The sequence below is a fragment of the Mizuhopecten yessoensis genome, unplaced genomic scaffold (genome assembly GCF_002113885.1).
Source record: "Mizuhopecten yessoensis strain PY_sf001 unplaced genomic scaffold, ASM211388v2 scaffold716337, whole genome shotgun sequence".
NCBI classification, from domain to species: Eukaryota; Metazoa; Mollusca; class Bivalvia; order Pectinida; family Pectinidae; genus Mizuhopecten; species Mizuhopecten yessoensis.
In genome coordinates, this window is record NW_018480066.1 from 407,292 (window position 1) to 434,474 (window position 27,183).

At 34.2% G+C, this 27,183-nt stretch overlaps 1 protein-coding gene across 1 annotated transcript; it reads left to right on the plus strand.

Annotated features, from left to right (window-relative positions):
- Window positions 1-750: 750 nt before the first annotated feature.
- On the plus strand, window positions 751-14,682 carry LOC110443302 (transient receptor potential cation channel subfamily M member 2-like). The gene is made up of 10 exons (XM_021487447.1): window positions 751-844; window positions 1,271-1,514; window positions 2,094-2,186; window positions 2,571-2,738; window positions 3,126-3,377; window positions 3,604-3,796; window positions 7,761-7,923; window positions 10,211-10,386; window positions 10,731-10,796; window positions 11,304-14,682. Exons 1-10 carry the CDS (start codon window positions 780-782, stop codon window positions 11,336-11,338), a joined length of 1,455 nt encoding a protein of 484 aa, XP_021343122.1. The 5' UTR covers window positions 751-779; the 3' UTR covers window positions 11,339-14,682.
- The last annotated feature ends 12,501 nt before the right edge of the window (window positions 14,683-27,183 follow it).

Genomic DNA, 27,183 nt, shown 5'->3' on the forward strand with positions numbered 1-27,183 from the left:
CCCAAAATTTCAAAACTCTTTGTGCAAATTGACCATCCAACAGCGGATTGACAGATAACTTTGGCTTGTAAGTGCACTTCTTATTTAATGCAAGCAGCAGATAACGATTTTCCGAATAAGGTCAGGTATGAGAATTAGACAAACAAACAAAAGCAATTACTGTTATTCATCAATAGTTTAATGAACAAGTAGAAACGACCAGATCGGAATCATTAAAGAACTCCGAGAGTTCGTTACTACAGATTTAAGGCTTGATATTATTTACCCAATACCTCTCAGTTGAATAATGGAAATACCATGTTGTGCGGGTAAAGAAACTATGCAGCTCGTCTAATAAATGAGACCACAGTTCACAGTTTTGATTTGATATGCATGCGCTAGGCACCTATTGGAACAACTTTATCTGTGGTTGGTACATGAGTTGGTCACCCTTGACCTATTGAAACCGTTGTTTCGTGAAACGAAGAGCCATTTCGTGGAGGAATTACCAGAAGATCGAAATCTATTGCCATTAAGAACACTCGTTTTGTATTCATTCTCCACGTTCATAACAATGCTGCTGGGAAGATATAAACACACAATGTTTTTGTAACAGGCTCTCAATCTTTTTACGTAGAACTACTATGTGGTTCCCAATTCAATGTGCCTTTTTCATTTATACATGTTATTTTATATTACTTCTATCCATTAATAAAAGCCTTTAATAACCCTTTGTAATGCAATGCCATTGATTTATTATTTCAGTTACTGCTCTCGTTGCGAGTGCTATACTACATAAGATGTCAAGGCGAGCTCATTCGAAAAAGGAAACTGATTTCAAGAGAACAATGCTTATGCATTCCCGGTAAAGTATTGCTTCTTATAGCAATAATCTTCTGCAAAATTGACTAGAAGACACTGAATTAATTGTACAAATTGTTTAGAAAACATCCTGATCTGTCCATTGAGTGACTGACGGTAAATGAATCTTGACAAAACACATAATAATGCTCTGGAAAATGGGTCAGCTAGCTATATAGTTAGTGAACATTATCTGCACAATGGGAAAGCTATATTAGTGGTTGATAGGTTGAAGACCATGCTCAGGACAGTATGAAACCCAAATTAGGGATTGGTGGATTGACAAAAAAATCGACTACATACAAATCCCGATAAATCATATTGAATTAATATGCTCATAATCTTTTTACCTAGAACATAGGGCCAAGTTGATCAGAAAAATAATGTGCATATCAGACATTTTGCAGTATTTTGTACTGTTTATTAACAGTGTGTTTCGCCAGAGAGCCATTGATGTGACTCAAAGCCTCTTCGAAAATAATGAAATGGAAGCCATTTTTGTCCTGGAAGTAGAAAATTCTACGTCTGTTTGGGGTATTAAAGAAAGCTGTCTAGAATTTTCCCAAGCACACAATATCTCTCAGTTTGTTTCACATCACGTCCCACAAAGAAGTTTTGACAGGATTTGGTATGGCGCGGGATTCTTTCACGACAACGATTTGTACGAAACCAAGGTGAGGCGTTCATAATGGAAATATGTTTGTGATAATAAAACGATTTACCACCTTTGTTTTTATGAATAGAAATGAACATATTTCGATTGTAACATTCGACTGCAATGAACATATGAACAGCAGTGTAAGAAAGAAATTTATTTTGCATAATTTAAAATATTCAAAGGTATTAAAGAAAATACCAAAAAACAATCGTTCATAATTAATATACTATCTCAGACATTTCTTCATTCGGGAAAAGCTATCAATTACATCTTTAGATCATCAAAATAGATAAAACTATTCGTGTATTTTAAATCAAAATCAACATGTTTCTCAGAAAACAGTTCCAAGCCTCAGTAAGCATTATTTTATTAATCGCAAAGCATGAATGCATTTTTTCGCAGACAAAAAAAAATAGGCTTATTTGAAAAAGACAAATACGATTAACATCTTGAACAGGACAGTGGGCTGACATTTTCTGTGATTTTGGTCATAATTAAAAGTACCTAAAGAAAAAGTTAAATCACAGCAGTAGCATTCGTTTTCATGTACATTAAAGTACAAAATTCCACCTTTTCTACCTTTCCATTGAACCAGGAAGAAAAGTGTTGTACCGTTCGTGTCAAGAACTTCATAATCCCTTTGACTGCTTGGATCACGTCTCCCTTTTTGAAGTTCTTTATCCATTACGTAAGTACATTTTAATTGAGATGATTTATTTAATAACTGTTATTTTAATTCTTTGCATCATCTTCGTCACAGACTTTTCCGTTACTTCAGTTTACGTTAGAATGTATATTACAGTCACTCAACCATCGAACTCACCAGATTGGAATAATAAATTATGAAATATTAAAATAAACTGCTACAGGTACCTGATCGTGTCTGGTAAAGCTGACTTATTGCTATGATGCTAGTTACACTGACTTATTGCTATGATGTTGGTTATACTGACTTATTGCTATGATGCTGGTTATACTGACTTATTGCTATCTTATTGCTATGATGCTGGTTATACTGACTTATTGCTATGATGCTGGTTATACTGCATTATTGATATGATGCTGGTTTTAGAGCATCTTCTGCCTGTTCTTGGTCTGCTTAAGCGCTTTTACCATGACCAACATCACAACAGAAAAATGGCCAATTGACAAGAAGTCAATCTATGAGTACTGCGCGTACCTGTGGCTGTTCGCTGACATCATTGAGGAGTATGTACCGCCAGCCTTCTACACGATCCGGGTAAGATCTTTCTATTTAAGGAGGTTATTCTTCAGATCAAAATAACTATTATCATTCGGAACAGAATCAATTTTCACTGAATATTGCAATTCCAAAAGAAGAATTGTTTTTCGGTCTATGCTGTATGTGAATATTTCAATGATACGACTGTTTAAAATCTTAGGTTATATCGGCTACTGCTGATATAGATATATCATTTTATAATTTTAAATTCATTTACATAGTATCTGCCATTCTGATGAATTATCCAAGTTTAGCTATATTGTTTTCGCAAGGATAGTACTATAGACGACTGTGCATGGTTCATGGACTTATTTTGAGTTATATTTTTCCCTTTTGGAATGCGTACACGTATTGATATTCTCATCTTTTGTATGTTTCTCTTAGCAATATTTGAATTCGAAGCAATGGCGACGTAGAGCTTGGAACCACATGCACAACTTCTGGAATGGAATGGACGCTTTGTCTTACTTAGTGCTTACCATCGGGATAATTGTCCGATTTGGTTACGAAACAACAAGTTTCGATATATCCAGACGATTTTACAGCGTTGGTTTATTTCTCATGTTCATGAGGTATCTCCATGTTTTATTGATTTCAAGGAGGATTGGCCCCACTGTCATCATGTTGAAAGAGGGAGTATGTTTCCTTCGTTATATATATGTATAAAGATACCTCTAATGTAAATATAAATATAATTTACATATATTCAATGTAAATAAACTATTTCATATTCTCTCAAATGAAACTGTTCATGCCTCAGTTACGTATGTATGAAAAGTGTTTAATTTGATTTCTGATTTTTTGTCGTTATATAAGTGACAAAAAACCAATCGATGTGTATTACCCAATTTCTTTCTTTCAGCTCAAAGAGTTGATGCGATTTGTAGTCATCATGGCGGTATTTATCTTGAGTGCTGGAGTATTCTACCACGCCAATATCTATCCAAACCACTACGACATGTTCTCACCTCATGGCATGAGATATTGGAGTGTCTGGCAAATCATCTATTATCCTTACTGGTCAATTTATGGAGAGTTCAAAGATGAAATCTATGGTGAGTGCACAAAAACTAGTAGATAAATTTCAGTAAAACCAATGGATGGAATGGAAATACTGACTTTAAACCATCGAGTTTCAACTTGCATAGAGCCCCGTGAAAATGCATTTAAAAACACTACAGAATTGTTGTGTAATGTAAATACAGTACAGTAATACCACAGAATTATTGTATGATGTAAATACAGCGACGGTAATACCACAGAATGATTCTATAATGTAACTACAATAGTGTTTACACCACAGTATTAGTATATTCTTTAAGTACAGTAACGCTAACACCACTGACTTATAGTTTAATGTAAATACAGTAACGGTAACACCACTGACTTATAGTTAATGTAAATACAGTAACGGTAACACCACTGACTTATAGTTTAATGTAAATACAGTAACGGTAACACCACTGAAATATAGTGTAATGTAAATAGAGTAACTGTTATATCACAGAAATAGTGTATAATGTAAATGCAGTAACGGTAACACAAAAAAATTATAGTATAATGAAAATCTAGTATGGTAACACAACATAATTATAGTATAATGTAAATACAGAAACGATACCACCACTGAATTATAGCTTAATGTAAATACAGTAACGGTAACACCACTGAATTATAGTGTAATGTAAATAGAGTAACGGTTATATCACAGAAATGGTGTATAATGTAAATACAGTAACGGTAACACCACTGAATTATAGCTTAATGTAAATACAGTAACGGTAACTCCACTGAATCATAGCTTAATGTAAATACAGTAACGGTAACTCCACTGAATCATAGCTTAATGTAAATACAGTAACGGTAACTCCACTGAATCATAGCTTAATGTAAATACAGTAACGGTAACTCCACTGAATCATAGCTTAATGTAAATACAGTAACGGTAACTCCACTGAATCATAGCTTAATGTAAATACAGTAACGGTAACTCCACTGAATCATAGCTTAATGTAAATACAGTAACGGTAACTCCACTGAATTATAGCTTAATGTAAATACAGTAACGGTAACACAACATAATTATAGTATAATGTAAATATAGTACGGTAACACAACATAATTATAGTATAATGTAGATACAGTAACGGTTATACCACAGAAATGATGATTAATGATAAAAACAGTAACGGTAACCCCACAGAAATGTTGTTAAATGTAAAAACAACTTCGGTAAGACACAAAATTATTGTATGGTGTAAATACAGCGACGGTAATACCACATCATTATTGTATGGTGTAAATACAATAACGGTAATTCCATAGAATTAGTGAATAAAGTAAATACAGTAACGGTAACACCACAGAATTATAGTATAATGTAAAAATTACGGTAACATAACATAATTATAGTATAACGTAAATACAATAACAGTTATACCACAGACATGTTGTATAATATAAATACAGTACGGTAACCCCACAGAAACGTTGTTAAATGTAAAAACAACTTCGGAAAGACACAGAAATATTGTACAATGTAAATACAGCGACGGTAATACAACAAAATTAGTGTATGTTGTAAATACAGTAACGGTAATACAATAAAATTATTGTATGGTGTAAATACAGCCACGATAATACCACAAAATTATTGTATGGTGAAAATACAGTAACGGTAATACCACAAAATTATTATATGGTGTATATACAGCCACGGTAATACAACCGAATTATTGTATGGTGTAAATACAGTAACGGTAATACCACAGAATTATTGTTTCTAAATACAGTAACGGTAATACCACAGAATTAGTGAATACATTAAATACAGTATTGTATGGTGTAAATATAATAACGGTAATACCACAGAATTATTGTATGGTGTAAATACAGCGACGGTAATAGCACAGAATTAGTGTATGGTGTAAATACAGTAACCGTTACACCACAGAATTATTGTTTGTGTAGATACAGTAACCGTAACACCACAGAATTATTGTATGATGTAAGTACAGTAACGGTAATACCACAGAATTATTGTATGAAAATACAGTAACGGTAATACCACAGAATAAGTGAATAAAATAAATACAGTAACGGTAACACAACAAAATTATAGTATAATGTAAATACAGTAACGGTTATAACACAGGGTTATTGTATGGTGTAAATATAGTAACCGTTATACCACAGAGTTATTTTATGGTGTAAATACCGTAACCGTTATACCACAGAGTTATTGTATGGTGTAAATACAGTAACGGTACTTCCACAAAATTAGTGAATATAGTAAATACAGTAAGAGTAACACCACAGAAATGTTGTAAAATATAAATACAGCGACGGTAATACACAGAACTGTTCTGTAATGTAAATACAGTAACGGTAATACCACAGAATTATTGTATGATGTAAATACAACGACGGTAATACCACAGAATGATTCTATAATGGAACTACAATAGTGTTTAAACCACAGTATAAGTATATTCTTTAAATACAGTAACGGTAACACCACCGAATTATAGCTTAATGTAAATACAGTAACGGTAACTCCACTGAATTATAGTATAATGTAAATATAGTATGGTAACACAACATAATTATAGTATAATGTAAATACAGTAACGATAATACCACTAAATTATTGTATGTTGTAAATACAGTAACCGTTATACCACAGGAATATTGTATGGTGTAAATATAGTAACCGTTATACCACAGAGTTATTGTATGGTGAAAATACAGTAACGGTTATACCACAGAGTTATTGTATGGTGTAAATACAGTAACCGTTATACCACAGAGTTATTGTATGGTGAAAATACAGTAACGGTAACACCACATAATTAGTGTATAATGTAAATACAGTAACGGTATCACCACAGAATTATAGTTTAATGTAAATACAGTAACGGTATCACCACAGAATTATAGTATAGTGTGAATACAGTAACGGTAACACCACAGAATTATAGTTTAATGTAAATATAGTAACGGTATCACCACAGAATGTTGTAAAATGTTAAATACAGCGACGGTAATAACACAGAATTAGTGTATGGTGTAAATACAGTGAAGGTAATACCTCATAATTAGTGTATAATGGAAATACAGTAACGGTAACACCACAGAATTAGTGTGTTTTTCAAATACAGCCATGGTACTGTACTATGTACAATACTATAAGAATAGGTTCAAATTTAAGCGAAACGTTTGTGCATTGCTGATCGTTCACATTGCATCGTAACGATTATTACATCCTGTTAATTAACGATCGTACTGTCGGTGAATATTACGAAGTCAAAGACTAATTGATAAGCAATCATTTATCAAGCAATCAAACATGTAAAAATCTTGGACATTGGATATAACATTGAAATTGCATACATTACCTGTTCAGTTCAAATTAGCCACAAACACAACGCAAAAAAAATTAAAAACACTTCTCGCACGTGATACAGATTTAAAACAAGTAATGTTATGGTGTGAAAAATAGGAAGCAGTATCATTATTACTGTCAAACTTTTCAAAAGCATACAAATTATCCGTTTTTCAATATTTTCAGCATGTAATGAAAGGCTTTCGACGATATAATTCCTTACTATTATTTCAAGACATCTAACAGCGATGTTAAGCAAGTTTTGTCTAGATAATCATTATTTAATCATATATTACATGTTCATTGTTATGTTTTATTCATTTTTAGCTTTATCTTTTATGAAATTTCCTCAAAGCTAGGTAAAGCTGTAAATGAGTTCTTCTTCTTTAATGATAGTAACATGTATGTTTCCAATGGTCATCGTCTTTTCACAGTCATTTAATATATATATATATTTTTTATTAAAGTGCAGCTTAGTTATCTTAAAAAAATTGTCGTCGGACTCAATGGCCGGTAGGTCATAATTCGCCTTTCCCCATTCTTTAATTTACTCCATTATTGTTTCAAATGAATTCAAGACATTAGCGGATTTGTTTTTTTAATCCCTTTGATACAATCTCGTCTTTCAAAATCAGGAGAAGACTCTACTGACACCTGCAGCCGCAATGAAACCGTCTACATGAATGACCCCAACATCGTGAGGTGCCCTGAAAAAGACTGGATGGTCTCCCTTATGTCTGGATTCTTCGTCTTGATACTGAACCTGTTACTGGTGAACCTTATCATCGCTATGTTCAGGTGAGTATTTGATGGATGTTTCGTTAGTCTATATTATATTTATATGGTTGTCAAGTACACACACAGTCATAAAGACAGCTAACATGTTGTCATTAGGAATATCGTACCAATTACTAATTCACTTTTCATTTTGCCAAAAAAATAACTTCATAATAATTAGGGCCCCGTATCGGAGATACGGGTCACTCTGTCTGTCCGTCCACAAATTTTGTTTCTGGCTGATAACTTTGATATTTATTGACCAATGTACATGAAACTTGGCCAAGATGTTCAGTTCACAAAAATACACATTAAGGTAAAAAGTCGAGATGAAAGGTCAAGGTCATTAGGTTCAAAGGTCAAGGTCAAATTTTACATCTTTTCACTGATGAACATTTTATTCTGACATTATGAAGCAAAGTTGATCAGATATAAACAAGGAGTCAACTGGCCAAAGGTCAAGGTCACTGGGTCAAAGGTGAAGGTTAAATGTTGTACCCTTTCCCTGATGAACATTTTGTTATGACATTATGAATTAATGTTGTTTAGAACTTACCACAGAGTCAACTGACCTTAGATCCAGGTTACGGGGTCAAGGTCAAGTTTTGTATTTTTCACTGATGAACATTTTGTTAAAATAAGTCAACTGACCAGGGTCGCTGGGTTAATGGTCAATGTCATTTGGGTCCAAAGGTCAAAGACAAAGTGGATCTATGACTTTGACCTTGGCTCTTGATTGAGGAGGTATATAAGGTGAAATAAAACAAATCAAAGCTTACAAATGAGTTTTGCACCGGTATTTACCGTTACTGTTAGCCCAGCAAATATGGAGGTGGAAGGAGACAAGACTCACATCATAGTACATGTAAAATGTATAGTTTGCTTCCTTGCGATTCTTTTTGAAGTCCAAATAGCAAAAGTCTAGCTCAGCTATATGGGCAGATTACTTCTTGATGATTATGGGGGATATATTGCCACAAGACGGGGCCCTTACTGACCTGTCAGTGTTCTAGTTACTTTCATGAAGGGATGATTTTAAGCACACGTGAAAGGGGAATGAGAAACTTTCAACCGGGTGAAACATAACTTTAAGGAATATTCTGTTTCTAACTTTTATCTTCACAAAGACATGGGCTTCCTTTAACAGAAAGTCAATTTCCTGTCAATAATGCAAAGACATGGGTTACAGGAATACAACGTCAAAATAAGAAAAATTGCAGTGATATTGTGACGTCACAAATCAAGATGATCATCGTTTTTTTTATTTTTACATTAAACCTAATTTCTGATTGGTTATTGTAATGTAAAAATACCATTGATGGTTAATATGACTGAATTCATTGCGATTGATTATTCCAATTCAATTCCTTATAACAACATATCCATGTTCATTAAAACTATTCTGCATTCTCAATCAAACTGGGAAAATGTATTTTCCTGCTTCAACAAACCATTAATTCTCCATACAATATTTTAAAACTATGAATCAACAACAGCATCAGTTTTATTAAAAAAAATGCCAAATTGTATTATGAATTCAAATGTAGGAAAATGCATGCTAAATATACATGCTATTTGGTATGTAAGAGGTTGTTGTGAAAGATTGGGATCAGTTTGGACTTTTTAAACCGCAGAAAAAAGCATTGGTCAACTATGCTGGAGGCCTCAATATTTAACGTTTGAAATAATAACCATATGCATATTTGTGTTATTGAAAAGACGTCGTATAGGTGTAGCAATTATAGTGCTATTTACTCTATCTAACATAAATTTCCTTTGAGTAGAAATGTCGTCTTCAAACAAACCGTTTTAAGAGTGTCTGACCAACGATTTTGTGAATTCATTCGAAGGTTATTTTACGTGTACATGTTTTTTCATGTGTGGGATTTACTTTATGCTGTGCGGCCAAACTTACACATCTGTCAAGCTTTTGTTGCATCATCTACCTGCGATCTTAACATCAACACAGCCAAAGCCTAAGCATACCAGTTCGGCCTTGAAATATCATTATAAAGAGGAACCCACTTTATTAAGTAAAAAGTAAAATGTGATCAAATCATATATGAAAAGCGTTGTTTCAAAATCGTTGTCTTCTAATCTTCATCAGAGGTCTTTAGAGAAGGGTCTGTTGTCAAAGACTATCAAGCGAAAGTTTCTTACAGGGAAATCGCTCTTAGATTGGTTAAGACTAAATATGTAGCAAAACAATATGGCCAAATGTAGAAAGACTGTTACCAGTATTTGTCTGACATTTTATATATTTATACCTTTATATGACGTTTCATGGTTTATCTACGTTTTTTAACAGTTTCCGATTCGAAGAAATAAAGGATAACTCGGACCAGTTCTGGCGATTCCATAGAAGTCAGGTGATCATGGAATTCCGAACCAGAATCCCTGTGCCTTTTAATTTGCTGTTCTGGCCGGTTTACATTATCAAGTCATGTTTAACAAGCAACCAGGCTAGAGAGCAGAAAGATAAAGGTATTTTAAAAAGTAATATTATGTAGGGACAAGGAAACGTTTATACTAAAACGGTAGAATTTTGGTAAATGCTGTGCATTATGGGTATTGAGCGAGACATTTAACATCGTCAGTACAACTTGCGTAAATCTATATTTTCTTTTTCTTTTTTGTTTTATTGTCTTTTCGATTCATGGTTGACTTTAATTGATATTTTTCTGTGTTAACATAATGAGTTATGTTTTTTTCTGTTGAACTTCGAAATAGAAAACTCGTTTTGAATTACACGATTGCTTAGAGTTCGACACATATTAGAAAATACATAGCAGAATTATGACGTACATTTATTCTTATTATTAAATCAGATAAGAAAGTCAGAGCAAAACTAGACGAAAAGCAGCAGATATTGGCAGGTCGTTGGATGCTATCGGGTAAGGTCGTGTGCTGTTATGTTAAATGGACCTTATTTATTATATGCAAGGTGTGAACAATAAACTATAACTGTCTGTATGGGACGCTGAACAGAATTTACCGGTATTACTTGATGACATCATATAATGGTCTTTTGCATATTGTAGCGATCTTCATGTTCAGCATACCCGTTCAGTTTAAAAACAAAAATCAAATATCGTTTGGATACAACTGTAGCACATTTCGGCAACGTCAATCTCAATCTATTCTATATAATCACACTCAGAACACTGTTGTCATTTTTAAGCAGGTATTTGATGCCATTAAATGAAACCAACGTGACTGATTGCAAACCAAAGATGGATTGGTACCTGTCTTAAATCGTTTTACATGTTGGATGTGATAGGGAAAAAAGTATATAACTAACCTTAACTGGAAACATCAAATAGTTTGCTCATTCATTGTGATAACATTCAATTCATATACATCCTACTTTATTCTCTTTTGTATTCCTCTGTTGTAAACAGAAAGTGAGGCTCAGACGCTCTATCAAGAAACATGAACCAACCAGAAATGGTGTGAAAATGGTAAAATGGAATCTCAAACACCGAAAAAGATGTACGGACTGTCTATAACGTAACATGGACCAGTCCCGACTACAGACTTTCTACGACAATCAAGTGTGTAAAATAGTGTTATATGTTGGAATTTATAACAAGGGTACGAAAATGTTACTTCGCAATTGTAGTAGACTTATCTATATATACTTATTGATATTTTGAGTTAACAGTCATTCCGGATTGATCGTTTCCAAACTCCGAACGGTAAATCTTTGCAACATTTCCTTGAAGTTCGGGATGCGACCAGTTTTGTGTACGTAGCAAAAGCCGTTTCCCCTCAGGTACAGCAGTTGACCTGTCCCAATGTGTATACATTGTGTAGGATGGACCAAATTCACCATGTATTTTAGGGTAGGGATTAGTTTTACTATTATCTTTGATCATTTTTACAGACAATCGTGCCGACTAATCGGTTCGTCACGACAGAGGGACAGATTGTCGATAAATTGAAAAACGGTATACTTAGTGCGTGTTTCGCATACTATTGGAGGTGATCTGTACACCTACAATGAACATGTGTTTCAGGTACAGATGTAAATGGAGGTTTATATATAATGCTTTCAAAACATACCTTATTGTTTTTAATAGATCGAACACGATGTATCAAGATCTGAACGTAAATGGTTACTAGGTTCGAAATAAGTAAATGAAGCGGTAAGTACCATACACGTTGGTGTCTATCTTGACAAGTATAAATTAGGTCGTCCTAATATACACGATGTCGACTTGCTTTTTAAACGCTCCATTGCGGATTGGAGTCGTTTAGAAAAGATTCAAAATCTTAGTGTTAAATTGATTCAATGTTTTCCTTTATATACTAAATCTGACATCTGTTTAGAAATGTTGACTTTAACATCCCTTCTGCAAGAGAAGATCCATGTTATCATCGTTGAACACTCGTATGCCACATTGTGCCGTTTAGTAATTAGTTTTATTGCGTTTATTACAACTGTACAAATGTATCATCAGATGTTCACGAGTACCGATGGTGAAGTTCAAAATATATGGTTTATTTCACATAAGTATGATCTACAAACTTATTTGTATGATATTCTAATCGGGTACATTCCGGAAGAAGGTTCAATCGAAATAAATCGTAAAAAATATAAGCTTTTTATAAAGGAAGGAACGAATGGCAAACTCGCTTGAATGCCATCAATGATTTTAGTCGTTTCAAAATACTTCAGACTTCTCTTGTACCTTCGCCAGTTAACTTTTTCTGATGGTTTTTAAATGTTTTATTTGGCTAAGTTTGTCAGAAAGTTGCACAGTTTTGGACAATTAGTCCGGATTGTGAACTATATGATTAAAATTTAATTGTTATGATGAAGATGTTTTTGTACACTGATGCATTGATTGTTGCCATCCCGATATTGTAGATTTACGGGATTTATTTCTTGCAAAAAAAATGTGAATGACTATCAAGTTGCTGTATATGTATTTACGGAGAGATCACCTATCAGATGTGACGTCAGCAATTTCTTTCCAGTGCAAGTACGGAATTTGCGACGTCTGGTGGTAGCCTCCATTACTAAAAATGCTAGACAACTGAGACAACTTTTGTAGCACTTTGTTCAAAGTATATGTAAGAAATACTAACTTATTCAAATATCCTGTTAACGTTATTGTAATGTTGTAATCTGAATACGGGAACAGGCCCGAAGGTGGAAAGAAGACTTTGCTCTTTAATTGTGATGTCAAATATAACCAATTTTGACAATTCTGCTTATTTGCTCAACGCATTTTGTCTGTCCTACATGTAGTACTATCAATAATGCAACAAAGGCCTACTCCTCTGACGGTTAGTCGTTAACACGTTAGACAATCGCGATGTGTATTCAACCCATTTTATATTGGTTTTACGAAAATAGGAATGTATACAACTGTTTAATCTCCTTGGGTGACGCTACGCATTCGCATTTTTCTGTTTACATTTAGAGCATCGTATTACCGCATGGTTTTGTTTTGTAATAGTCTTAAGGCCCATCGACTAGCCCGAGAGTTTATACCATATTCATATCATGCTTGAGAAGTGAACATTGCCTGAGAGTTTGTACCATGCTTGAGAACATTGCCTGAGAGTTTGTTCCATGCTTGAGAACATTGCCTGATATTTTGTATCATGCTTGAGAACATTGCCTGATATTTTGTACCATGCTTGAGAACATTGCTTGAGATTTTATACCATGCTTGATAACATTGCCATGAAATTTTATACCATGCTTAAGAACATTGTCTGAGATTTTATATCATTGAATGAGGAAAATACAGTTACTGTCAATTTGTCATGTCCGACCAATTATACCTGTATACTGAAATCAATTATGTTTGAGAAAATGTGAATTGTCAGAGAATGTGTCATGCTTTAGAACATTGCTCAAGAATATTAATCATGCTTGGGGAAGATATAGTTCCTGTGAATTCATGACTGACCAATATAATCAATTAAAAACGAAAACAATAAAAACTTGAATTGATTTCATTAAAGTAAATAATGACTAGCTTTTATGATACTGTAGAAGATTGTAGGTATTGAATTGGATGACAACATTATTGCTTTGTAATTTTAATTTGTAATGCAAAATAAAACTTAAATTTAAACTCTGGAAATATAATGTAAACCACGAAAATAATCTTTATTGAAACACACTAATTACTGTTTAATCTGCTTTTTAACCCTTTTTATATTGATTAACAAACAGTTAGAAATTATCTGAAATTCCAGTGTTTGATAAGCTGGTAACTTTGATGGATTGTAGTCTGAGTTTAAAAAAAAAAAAAACTTGCTCTTGAATGTATATCAATAATCGTTTTGGCATATATAATTGCTTTATTTAAAATTTCACCCTTTACATGTCATTATTTTCTATGTCCAAGTATTTTACCAACGCCTCCTTCAGTTCTTTCAGTACTTTGATTTTATTAGTACTTTGCTATGGGGTTTTTGCTTTAGAACTGCAAGATTTGTTTACTAACGTAAAAGACCTAATCTCGTTTAGATTGTACTGTTTTTCGTTTATGAACAAAATTTCAGACTTAATATTTCAATAATGTTTGTATCGCTACACTCATGTATATCCAATACACTTTGTGCTTACACGCTGCTAAAAGCTAAAACACTGTGTAGTGTATCTTTTTTTTATTTGTAAGTAGCACTTTATTTAATAATATTCAATAAATTGCTTTTGCTTTTCTTATTTTGTCACATTCCTTTTCTTTGTACACGTATATATTTCTACATCACTACTTGTTTATTTTTTTAATTATGGAGGAATAAAGATATGAATGCCTGAAAATCAATTAAATGTCTCTAATATGTGGTATTGTAATAACTGTAAGTAGTGATCGCCATTACCAGGGTATCCGAATATCGAATCATCTACATTGTAACTAACACATCAGTTTCAAGCGTTTGTGAAACTGAAATTAAACTTGCTATGTTTATGTGTATATATGAGCAGTATCCGGTAATTTACATCTAAAAAAGGAAAGTCATCATCTTGACACATTATATCTGAAAGCTCTTGCTCCGGACGGCTTAAATTAATCATACGATTTTTTCAGAAAACTCACTATCTGGACAATGTAAATCGGAAAACTGACTATCCCGATGATGTAAATCGGAAAAAAACTTGTTGAACGATGTAAATAAGGAACTCACTATCCGGTCGATGTTAATAGGATAACTCACTATCCGGACGATGTTAATAGGATAACTCTCTATCCGGACGATGTTAATAGGATAACTCATTATCCGGGTGATGTTAATAGGATAACTAACTTTCCGGACGATGACAATAAGATAACACCCTTTATGGACGATGTAATTAAGAAAACTCACTATCCGGACGATGCAAATTAGATAACTCACTATACGGAAGATAGAAATCAAGGAACACACTATTCGGACAATGTTAATCAGATAACTCACTATTCTGAAGATGTAAATCATAGAACTCACTATCCGGACGATGTAAATCATAGAACACACTATCCGGACGATGTAAATCAGAGAACTCACTATCCACACGATATAAATAGGAAAACTCACGATTCGGACCATGTAAATCAGAGAATGCAATACCCAAACAATGGAAATCAGAGAACTCTCTATCAGGACAATGTAAATCAGAGAACTCACTTTCTGGACGGTGTTAATCAGAGAATTAACTTTCTGGACAATGTAAATCAGAATACTCACTTTCCGGCGATGTTAATCTGACAACTCATTATCCGGACGATGTTAATCTGACAACTCATTATCCGGACGATGTAAATCAGATAACTTACTATCCGGGCGATACAAATAAGAGCACTCACTATTCGGACCATGTAATAGAGAGAATGCATTAGCCGGACAATGTGAATCAGATAACTCACTTTCCGGACGATGACAATCAGAGAACTCACTTTCTGGACGATGTAAATAAGAAAACTCAATATCCGGACGATGTAAATCATAGAACACACTATCCGGACGATGTAAATCAGAGAACTCACTATCCATACGATATAAATAAGATAACTGACGATTCGGACAATGTAAATCAGAGACCCAAACAATGTAAATCAGAGAACTCACTATCCGGACAATATAAATCAGAGAACTCTCTATCTGGACGATATAAATCAGAGAACTCACTTTCTGGACGGTGTTTAGCAGAGAACTCTCTATCTGGACGATGTAAAGCAGAGAATTAACTTTCTGGACAATGTAAATCGGACAACTTACTTTCCGGCGATGTAAATCAGAAAACTCACTTTCTGGACGATGTAAATCAGAATACACACTATCCGGACGATGTTAATCTGACAACTCATTATCCGCACGATGTAAATCAGATAACTCACTATTCGGACCATGTAATACAGAGAATGCATTATCCGGACAATGTGAATCAGAGAACTCACTTTCTGGACGATTTAAATAAGAGAACTTGCTATTTGCAATATTAAGATAGAGAAACACACTACTTGGACAATGTTAATCAGAGAACTTACTATTCTGACGATGTAAATCAGAGAACTCACTTTCTGGACGATGTAAATCAGAGAACTCACTTTCTGGACGATGTAAATCAGAATACTCACTATCCGGACGATGTTAATCTGACAACTCATTATCCGGACGATGTAAATTTAGAGAACTCGCAATCTGGACGATATAAATAAGATAACTCACTTTTCGGACAATATAATTCAGAGACTGCATTATCCAGACATTGTGAATCACTCTGTATGAGGTAAATCCTCGAACTCTCTATCTGGACGATGTAAATCAGAATACTCACTATCCGGACGATATACATCAGAATACTCACTATCCGGACGATGTTTATCAGAATACTCACTATCCGGACGATGTAAATCAGAATACTCACTATCCGGACGATGTAAATCAGAGAACTCACTATACGGACGATGTGAATCAGAGAACTCACTATACGGACGATGTTAATCAGAGAACTCACTATACGAACGATGTAAATCAGAAAACATACTTTCTGGACGATGTCAATCAGAGAACTCACTATACGAACGATGTTAATCAGAGAACTCACTATACGAACGATGTAAATCAGAGAACATACTTTCTGGACGATGTAAATCAGAATACTCACTATCCGGACGATGTTAATCAGAATACTCACTATCCGGACGATGTAAATCAGAATACACACTATCCGGACGATGTTAATCAGAATACTCACTATCCGGACGATGCAAATCAGATAACTCACTATACGGACGATGATAATCAGAGAACTCACTATTCGAACGATGTTAATCAGAGAAGTCACTATACGAACGATGTTAATCAGAGAAGTCACTATACGAACGATGGAAATCAGAGAACATACTTTCTGGACGATGTAAATCAGAATACTCACTATCCGGACGATGTTAATCAGAATACTCACTATCTGGACGTTGTAAATCAGAATACTCATTATCCGGACGATGTAAATCAGAGAACTCACTATACGGACGATGTTAATCAGAGAACTCACTATACGAACGATGTTAATCAGAGAACTCACTATACGAACGATGTAAATCAGAGAACATACTTTCTGGACGATGTAAATCAGAATACTCACCATCCAGACGATGTAAATCAGAATACTCACTATCCGGACGATGTTAATTAGAATACTCACTATCCGGACGATGTAAATCAGGGAACTCACTATACGGACGATGTAAATCAGAGAACTTACTATCCGGATGATACAAAAAAGAGAACTCACTATTCGGACGATGTAAAACAGAGAACTCACTATACGGACGATGCAATTCAGAGAACACACTATCCGGACGATGTAATTCAGAGAACACACTATCCGGACGATGTAAATCAAAGAATTCACTATCCTGACGATTTAAATAAGAGAACTTACTATTTGCAATATTAAGATAGGGAAACTCACTACTTGGACGATGTAAATCAGAAACCGCACTATCGATACGATTTAAATCAGAAAATTAACTACACGGACGATTTGAGTAAGAAACACTATCCAAAATAGTTCCGCCATTTTCGTTTTGTTTGTCAGGACTGCCCAAAGGAGTAAGTTAGATGGCGTCATGATATTTTGTATTTTGGAGTCGAATGTTATGTATGAAACGAACACACGTTTTGATGAACACCTAATACAATATAATGTTACATGTAAATATTCAAGAATATGATACATCGTTTATTTAACCTTCCTGGCCGATATTCTTTATATATGAATATTGATGTGAAGCGAAATCAGTATCGTTTTAATAGTTAACAATTCAAGCCGAGACAACGAAGCCATCGTAAAGTTTGTTGATATTTTATCAGTTTTATACGAGATAATTTCACATCCAATCTGCCATACGTTTTCTTTCAGTTGTCGTCCTTGGGACACTGTAACATGATACACCTGTAGTATATGCACGTTTCGTACAGAAACTAATTAATGTGTGCATTTGATGTTTTAGTATAACAACTGTTACATTATAACAAAGAACCAGCGTTTCTTTTTGCCAATATTGAAATTGGAAGATATTCTTATTTTGTTATTTAGATGATTTTACGATGAAATGTTATTCAAACTTAACAACTTAAATGTCAGCGTACCTTTATGATATCTGCAATACAGGTCCTCGTCTGTAAAAAAATATTTATGTTGAGTGAACAGCGTTTGGGAAACGTTCATTCTAATCAATAGATTCTCCATGTCAGATTGACGATTACGTTTGTGATGTGCGAAAATCAACAAAAAATGTGTTTCATCTTTATCTAAGAGGTTAAAACATATCGATGACATTATATAGTGGTTTCTACCATAGCACGATAATCATAGCTCAGACATACATCGATATAAATATTAAAAAATAAAAAAATAAAAAATACATTCTGACAAATCAATCATCAATTATGTTACATTGAATGAATCAATAATGTCCTTTAAGCAATATCTTTACCTGGTATTCCTGATATGCCATTCTTTCTGCTGTCTTCTATTCATAAAGAGAAATAATTTAAACGTCATGTAGTGCAGTGATATGTTATTAAACCAAATTCTGAAGTGCATCCAAATAACGATATTCATTGCTCTTCAAACGCTTATTAATAAATGATTTTTATCAGTTATTACTGATTTAGATTCAAAAAGTTAAATGTTAGCATTTTACCATTTTGCTGTATGAATCACTAAAAAATACACATAACCTCTTCATAAAGAGATTTTCCATCTGGTTTACCAGAAGTACATTGTTGTACCTCCATCATAGTCTGACCATTGTAGTTTTTCTACCTTATCAACCAAGTACCTCCATCTTCTTCTGACCATTGTAAAATTTCTCCTTTGTCAAACAAGAATTCAGTGATGTTGTACAGGTTTTCCAGCAGATAATTGATTCAATTAGTTTGATATTTGAAATGAATTTCTTGGTACTTCTCTCTAATAAACGTGATCGCTGACAAACTGCAACATGCATAGGAAAAAACCCAATTATTTTACATTACATAAAAATGATGTCATTCCAATCTTTTTAATCGTGGCGTCACACCTACACATACGTCCACAGATGATAATGCAATAGCCCCCTCCTAAAAATGATTTGGTGTATACATTGATAATGGTAAATATCATGCTGCGATGGACAGACAAATCGATGCGTTCATATTTGTGGTTGACTAATGAGACTTTCTGTTTCTTATTGGTTTATTAGTATCAGTGCAATAACTCCCCTAAATATTACAGCTAAATGTGGTGTTCACGCCCATACTGGACAGTGTTAGGCTTTGTTCGATTTCAAAACGGATACATTCATATTGACGAAGATTTAATGAGTCCGCCCATGTTTTATCAGTTAATAAATTTCCGTGCAATATCTCTCCTAAAAAGTGTGATTTTAACCGTATTTGATATGTACATTTCTAATGCGAAGTGACAGGCTACGGTCGGGCGGCGTTTTGAAATGTGCAGGTTTACGCATAAGTAATAAGGCTTCACTCTGCTGAATGTTTAATTGGTCTCTGTGAAATAACTTTTTTAATAATAGTTTGATTACAACCAGATTTGTTGTGCTCAAACGTAATGATAATTGTTACGCTAAGTTGCATTGCTTCAGTAGCTTGATGTGTGTTTATTTCTGTAAAATCAAAGAGGCTGCCCATTTCAATAGATGACTGGTTTCCAAGCAATAACCTACCTACAAATGGTTACATTAAAAACCAAATTACTTCTGCACATGCCTATGGCTGACTTTTGCCGAATAATCTAGTCTCCAAAATGCATGCATATTTGCTATCAATACGTGTCCAACTCCAGCAGAGAGCCGGCGAGCCTGAAGCATGTCCGCTAATTATTTATATATAAGGACCCGCCAATGGAATGAGCATTGTGTTTATATACAATAAACAATAAATGTGTCGTGTCACTTCAAGCAGGTAATATACAATCAAACGAATTTGCTTGCCATACGGGAAGTGTTTGTTTCAGAAATATGCCGGTTGCTAATGTATTGGTTGATACATGTATATAAATACATTTCCCTTAATAAAACAAGCGTTAAAGTAAACTTACACCGGTGACTCCACTTAGTTTTTGACCTCGACGACTACAGTCTATGTGGCACACTGTAAATAAATTAAGTCAAGGGAAATTTGACATTCGCCAAAAAGATGTTAACTCAAAATGTAGAAAATATTAATTACATCGATCTTAGTCTATAAAGTTAAAACGCTTAAAAGACACAAGTAAAGCATCAAAAGAGATTGAACTGATTGTAAACTATTATAGTATATAGATTATATGAATGTAAGGTATTACATATTAATGGCAAAGACTCTATGTCAACCTTTATTTCGGTCTTAAAATGTATGACTGTCAATATTTGATCATAAGCATGCTAATATAGTCGATACTCTTTTGAATATTAGCATGTTTAAATGTAAGTATACCCTATGCGTAATGGCGAGAAGGCAATCTCCTAGCTGCTATTTTTTTAATTTGTTGCACCTGGACAAACAATAAGTTTAATTGAATATAATATCTCATCTATTTTTTCGTGCTGTTTACGTTGCCGAATCGTTTCTATCAACTTTTTTCTGGAGATGTAAAATCAGAGTGAGATCATTTAACATCTTCCGGAGAAACAACTTCCTCGTGTTATCATCAGCAGAGATTTGGAAAACCCAGCTTTTTACTGTCATATGGTGAATCACGCTCTTGACGTAATGTATCAGGATGTGATTGGCTAAGAGTCTTATCTTATGTCAATATGACACAAATATCAAATACACATGAATCACAGTTTAACTGCACACAGTGCTATTTAAATATGAACACAGAAGTTATTTGAAAATGTCGCATTCGCTTATCTGGATAGTGTTTAATTCAGCGATATGTTTCGTTGCTGTGGAGCTGACTACAATTGGAACAATTACAGAAGATGGGATGGGTGAAACCTTTTTAAAAGTTGACGACTTCAGCGAAATTCCGTGTGAGGACAAACGTGCGACAGACAGCCATGTGAAAACATCATCATTTGGCCGCTGTGAAATGTATGTCAACAATGCAACAATTGACACATTTGTGAAAACGATTGAAGAACACAATTATAAGTTCATACATATTTCACTGAGATTCAACGGAACCGGTAGTGTAAATTTTACCAAGTGTGTAATACAACCGCAAGAATGGGTATGGACGTTCCCCGGACACTCTGGGGGAACAATTCAGTACCTACACTGGCCAACACAATACAGCGTTTGGTCCCTAGGTCTCCTGACAGAAGATGTTCTGCTCCAGTCCTTCCCAGTAGATATTAACATGGATGACATGACCACGTACCCCGTTGTCATAGGCCAGATGAATACCACTGTGAGGATAGCTCGGGCGTTAACTAATATGGTACATAGAATGATAGACGAATTCAAATTGCCTAGAACACGTTACCGAACCAACTACTTCTGCTACAAGTCACGGATCTTAATCAGACAGCCTCTGTTGTATATGATATGCCACCATGTGCTTTGTCCAGTAGAAACTATCGGGTATAGTTGTTGTCATGTCACTTTTTCTCACGAAAAGGAGAAGAAACCTGTGACTTACTGTTCGAATGATGTTCTTCAACACAATCACGTCTGGAGAGTATTTCCCATTATGACTGGGTTAGTCTTGTTTTTATATTTCCCAATATTTTTATTTCAGTTCTGTTCGGCGGTCTATGACTGGATCCATTTAAGTAAAAGACACCGACAACAAAACAAACCCAATGGAGAGGGGGAGACTATGTATCTTCTTAAATCGAACAGAACAACTCGTGGTATCGAATGGCTTTCATATAATCCCATTTCGATTTGGTGGATTTTTTCTCGACCTGTTCGCCACGTTTGTGAGTATATGCCGATGGGCGTTTCTCGGCTGTTCCGATTTATGTTAGCAATACTCAGTGTTTCCGTAATCGTTGTTAAAATAGTCGTACATGGCATATATCAAAAAGATTTTGTCATCGCAAGTGTCCGTCAGGGGTCTCCTATGGACTTTTTATCAGTTTTAGCTGGGTATGAACTCGGCAAGAAGAACTTCATGCCTGATTTTGGGGGACCATTAATAGCGACTGGATTCTACATCGTAGGTGTTGTACTGTTCATGTGTATCCCAAAGGACCTGTCAAAAGTGTTAGGTCGTGGTTTGCCTCAGAACACGCCGACAGCAGTACCGCTGTCTCCTCTTTTTATCAGTGTAGGAGACAAACAACGGTTAACATCTTTTAATATTGAAACAAAATCAAATGGATACAGTCAGCTGTCTACCACAATGGTCGCCAATTTCTTCCTGCTTTTGAATCCTAGTTTTGTAGTTTACGTATTCAAAATACAACTAAGGCGTCTTAAAAGTGTTGTTTCCTACTTCCTGGTAACCAATAACTATGCTGCGTGTTTTATATGCATATCATTAGTTCCTTGCTATATTGCTATGTGTGTATTGGAAATATTTCTTTGTCTCATTTTTTATGGTATGCCAATGCTAATGTTTATGTTTGTAATTGTACGGGCGTACTGCACAGCCGTCTGGAATCAAGTTCGCGCGAAACATGTCTGCTGGAAGTGTGTTGTGGTATTATTTCTACCGCAAATGGTGGCTTCACTGACGTTTGTCGTATACATGTTGAACATTGTGTTTGTCGATAGTTTTTTGTTCCTTTCGAGAGTAGCCATTTTTGCCTACACTGGTATGTTCGCTTACACGACGTTGTCATCGGGATATTTAGTGTTAGGAGTTACCGTTTTTATGTATATAGGGGAAAGCATTCACAAAATAAAAACTGTATATACAAAAACCTTTAGGAAAATGTTGGAACTCTGCAAAATACACGATGAAAAACACGAATCTGCCAAGGTGTATGCGCTAGTGGACGATGTAGCTTGCATACCTAGTGAGCTATTTATGGATGTTGTCCATAAGTACCAACCGCTTAGAGTACAGCTCTTTAAAGCAGTTATGAAAATAACAATAATTGTCCTTGTTCTATATATATCTGTCGAACTTTTGGTCAGTTTTGAGAAGTTTCGGGAATTGTCAACAGTAACACAGGCTGTGACTACGTTGCTTGTGTGTGCTGTCCCGAAGTTTATTCGCAGCATATGTAAAAGAGACATGGCTCGTGATAAACAGAAATGGAAGAGAGAGTTGTCACGATTTATAACTGACTATTGCCGAGAAACGGACGTGCTTAGTTTGAGTTACAATGACAATGGTGTCGATATCCTTGTCGATACGTTGTAGACCATGTCCTTGAGTAAAAGCAAAGCTTGAAATGCTTTACTGTAGCAGAGTGTTCTTACTTAAATTTTGTGTTTTCATCCAGCTACATTTATTCAAGAAAGCGAAAGACGTTTCCTCCAATATCGCCTTGTGTACGTACTCTAATTATATTTGTTTGGTTGTTGTACCAATTGACTGTATCATGGCATCAATGGTAGCATGCTGCTCACAATAACCATAAATATATCGGGATAAATCGCTATTTTTAATTAACCATAAATATGTTCGTCGTATGCAAAAAATTACATGTAGATTACAACAACTTCTCCTGAGTTTCACTCATTACTGTATATTTCATTAATAGCACTGTACGTCTGTTTCATATTATTGTCTAAATATAAAAAAATGCCCTGAGCTCCGATAGGAATTTACATTTCACCAAGAGTTAGTTCTGATGTCACCAAAAGAGGTCACAAGTAAACTGAATCTATAAGACATTAACAACATCAATGTTTAAACTATAAAATGTCGTTCGCACTTGTTTTACTAAAAGGGTTCGTACCTGTACTACTGAAGGAACGGGTACAGCCGCTTCAGGTTACAAATATCCATCTTACCAAAAGCCGATATTTGTGATATACTTACATCATGATATATAGTTTTTATATACTTTTTTGCAACACATTAAACATACGATACTGACAATAATTCTTGTGGTTGTTTTTTTCTGTTTTCTTAATATTACTTATACAGGTGGAGGTACTTAACCCCTGTATTAACAAGAATCGGAACTTTTATAGGTCATAATCTATTTATACGACGGAATCAAAACCTTTAGCTGAGTCATACTGTATCAACGACGGTATTAAGACCTTTAACTACGTCATAATGTATCTTCTATACGACGGAATGAAATCCTAATTAAGTCATAATGTATCTATACGACTGAATTAGGACTATTAACTAGGTCATAATGTAGCTATACGAAAGAATTAGGACTATTAACTAGGTCATAATGTATCTATACGACTGAATTAGGACTATTAACTAGGTCATAATGTAGCTATACGACAGAATGAATTCCTTTTACTAGGTCACAATGCATCTATACGACGGGATCAAAATCTAATTAGAATTGAGACCTTCATGTACACTTTTGTAAATATGACCTGCTTCAAACTACATATTTATGAGACTTTAGGTGGTTCCGATGGTAAACCGTTTGTATACGGTATCTGGTGACATATATACACACTTTCGTGAGTATGACGTCTTCATGGGTGCTACACGCATGTGCTACAGGAAACGCGTACCTTTCCTGAGCACCAGGACCCCCCTCGGTGTTTGGTATGTGTTCATCATGACATTTGTTCACCATGTCATAGAGTCAAGTTTCAAGTTTTATTCAAACTTTGGGCCATTGGCCCATCAGTATACAAAACTTTTTTTTTTAAACAAATCATGGACAATGTACAGAGGATGAAAACAATCATATTCCATTATAATACCCTTAATTTGTTTGCCTCATATATGAATTTTCCTAGTATACACAATTCTTTAATATTATGGACACTCAATAACTGGACGACTTTAAACACAGATGGTTTTTTCCAATAATAGCTTTTGATAAAACGAGATCTGAGATTTTGGAATTTAGAACAGACCAATAAAAAATGAAATTCGTCCTCTAATTCAGAGGGGGAGTTACACTGTTTACAATATCTACGTTCTCTAGGTATATTATTATACCTTCCAACTTCTATAGCTAAAGAATGGGTAGATGTACGTATTCGAGTTAAACAAATGCGATATTTCTTTGGTATATATTTTGTGAGGTAAAATTGTAATGTTTCTCCAAAATCTATTATATGTTTATACAATAAACATTTTGGAGAGTTTTCCACTGTGGCCCTTAGGGATTGTATGCCTTGATCAAAAATTCTTTGTTTTATCAATGGTAATAACAGATTTTGCTGAGAGATGCATGGATTAAACCAAACATCACTAAGACCTAGATTGTTTAATTCATCTCTTACTGCTATAGCCCAGTTGAAATCATTTCTACTACAACATTGTAATAAAAACCTATAGGAAGTTGATATAATACAATTTTCAGATTTTAATAATTTAAACCAATATTTTATCATTCTAATTTTTCTCATACAAACTAGAGGTAACCGTCCCAATTCAAGATATACCATGTTGTTATTGGCCGATTTCTTCACTTTTAGTAGTTTCTTACAAAAATGTAAATGTACATGTTCTATCTCTGGAGCTTTGTGCATACACCAAATTTCACTTGCATAGAAAAGGATACTGCTTACATATGTATCGAAAAGATGGAGCATAGTTTTTACATTTAAGTTTAATGATGAACACTTTGCAAATAATGCAAACATAGCTTTTCGTCCTTGGCTAGCTAATTGTTTTTGTATAGATGTGAATTTATTGTTGTAATTTAAAATAACACCTAGGTAAGGAAATTGATCCACACATTCAACCTTACTTCCTTTGTAATACCATTTTTCCTCATTATGCAATCTTCCACCTTTTCTAAAAACTACAATTTTTGTCTTTTCAGCATTTACAGTTAAATTCCATTCAGTACAATATTTTTCTAAATTATCAAGCATATCTTGGAGACCTTCTACAGTCTCGGAGAATAATACCAGATCATCAGCATATAGCATCAGATATAAACTGAGTTCCTCAAACTCATAACTACCCTTGCAATTTTGTATAAAATATGATTCAAAATCATTTATATACATAGAAAAAAATATCGGTGACAGAATTTCACCCTGTAATAATCCAACCCTGTTAAGAAAAAAATCTGACAACTTTCCATCTAATTTAACACAAGATTTAACATGAGAGTACATAGACCTTACAACTTGTAATAGCTTTCCTCTTATACCAAGTTTTGATAGCTTATTCCATAAATTTATTCTATTTACCATATCAAATGCTTTACGAAAATCGACAAAGCAACAATACAATCTTTTCTTATTAATAAATGATTTGGATATAATAGAATGTAAACAAAATATAGCATCTACTGTACTAAGACCAGGTCTAAACCCAAATTGAGCATCAGTTATTACATCATATGNAACCTTGATATACAAGGAGTTGATTATAGTAGAGAATAGCATAGCACTATAAATGACTTCCATTAACTTTGATATACAAAGAGTTGATTATAATTGAGAATAGCATAGCACTATAAAAAATGACTTACATTAACTTTTATATACAAGGAGTTGATTATAGTAGAGAATATCATAGTACTATAAATGACTTGCATTAACTTTTATATACAGGGGGTTAACTAGTAGAGAATATCATAGCACTATAAATGACTTACATTAACTTGAATATACAAGGGGTTAACTAGTAGAGAATATCATAGCACTATAAATGACTTCCATTAACTTGTATATACAGGGGGTTAACTAGTAGAGAATATCATAGCACTATAAATGACTTACATTAACTTGAATATACAAGGGGTTAACTAGTAGAGAATATCATAG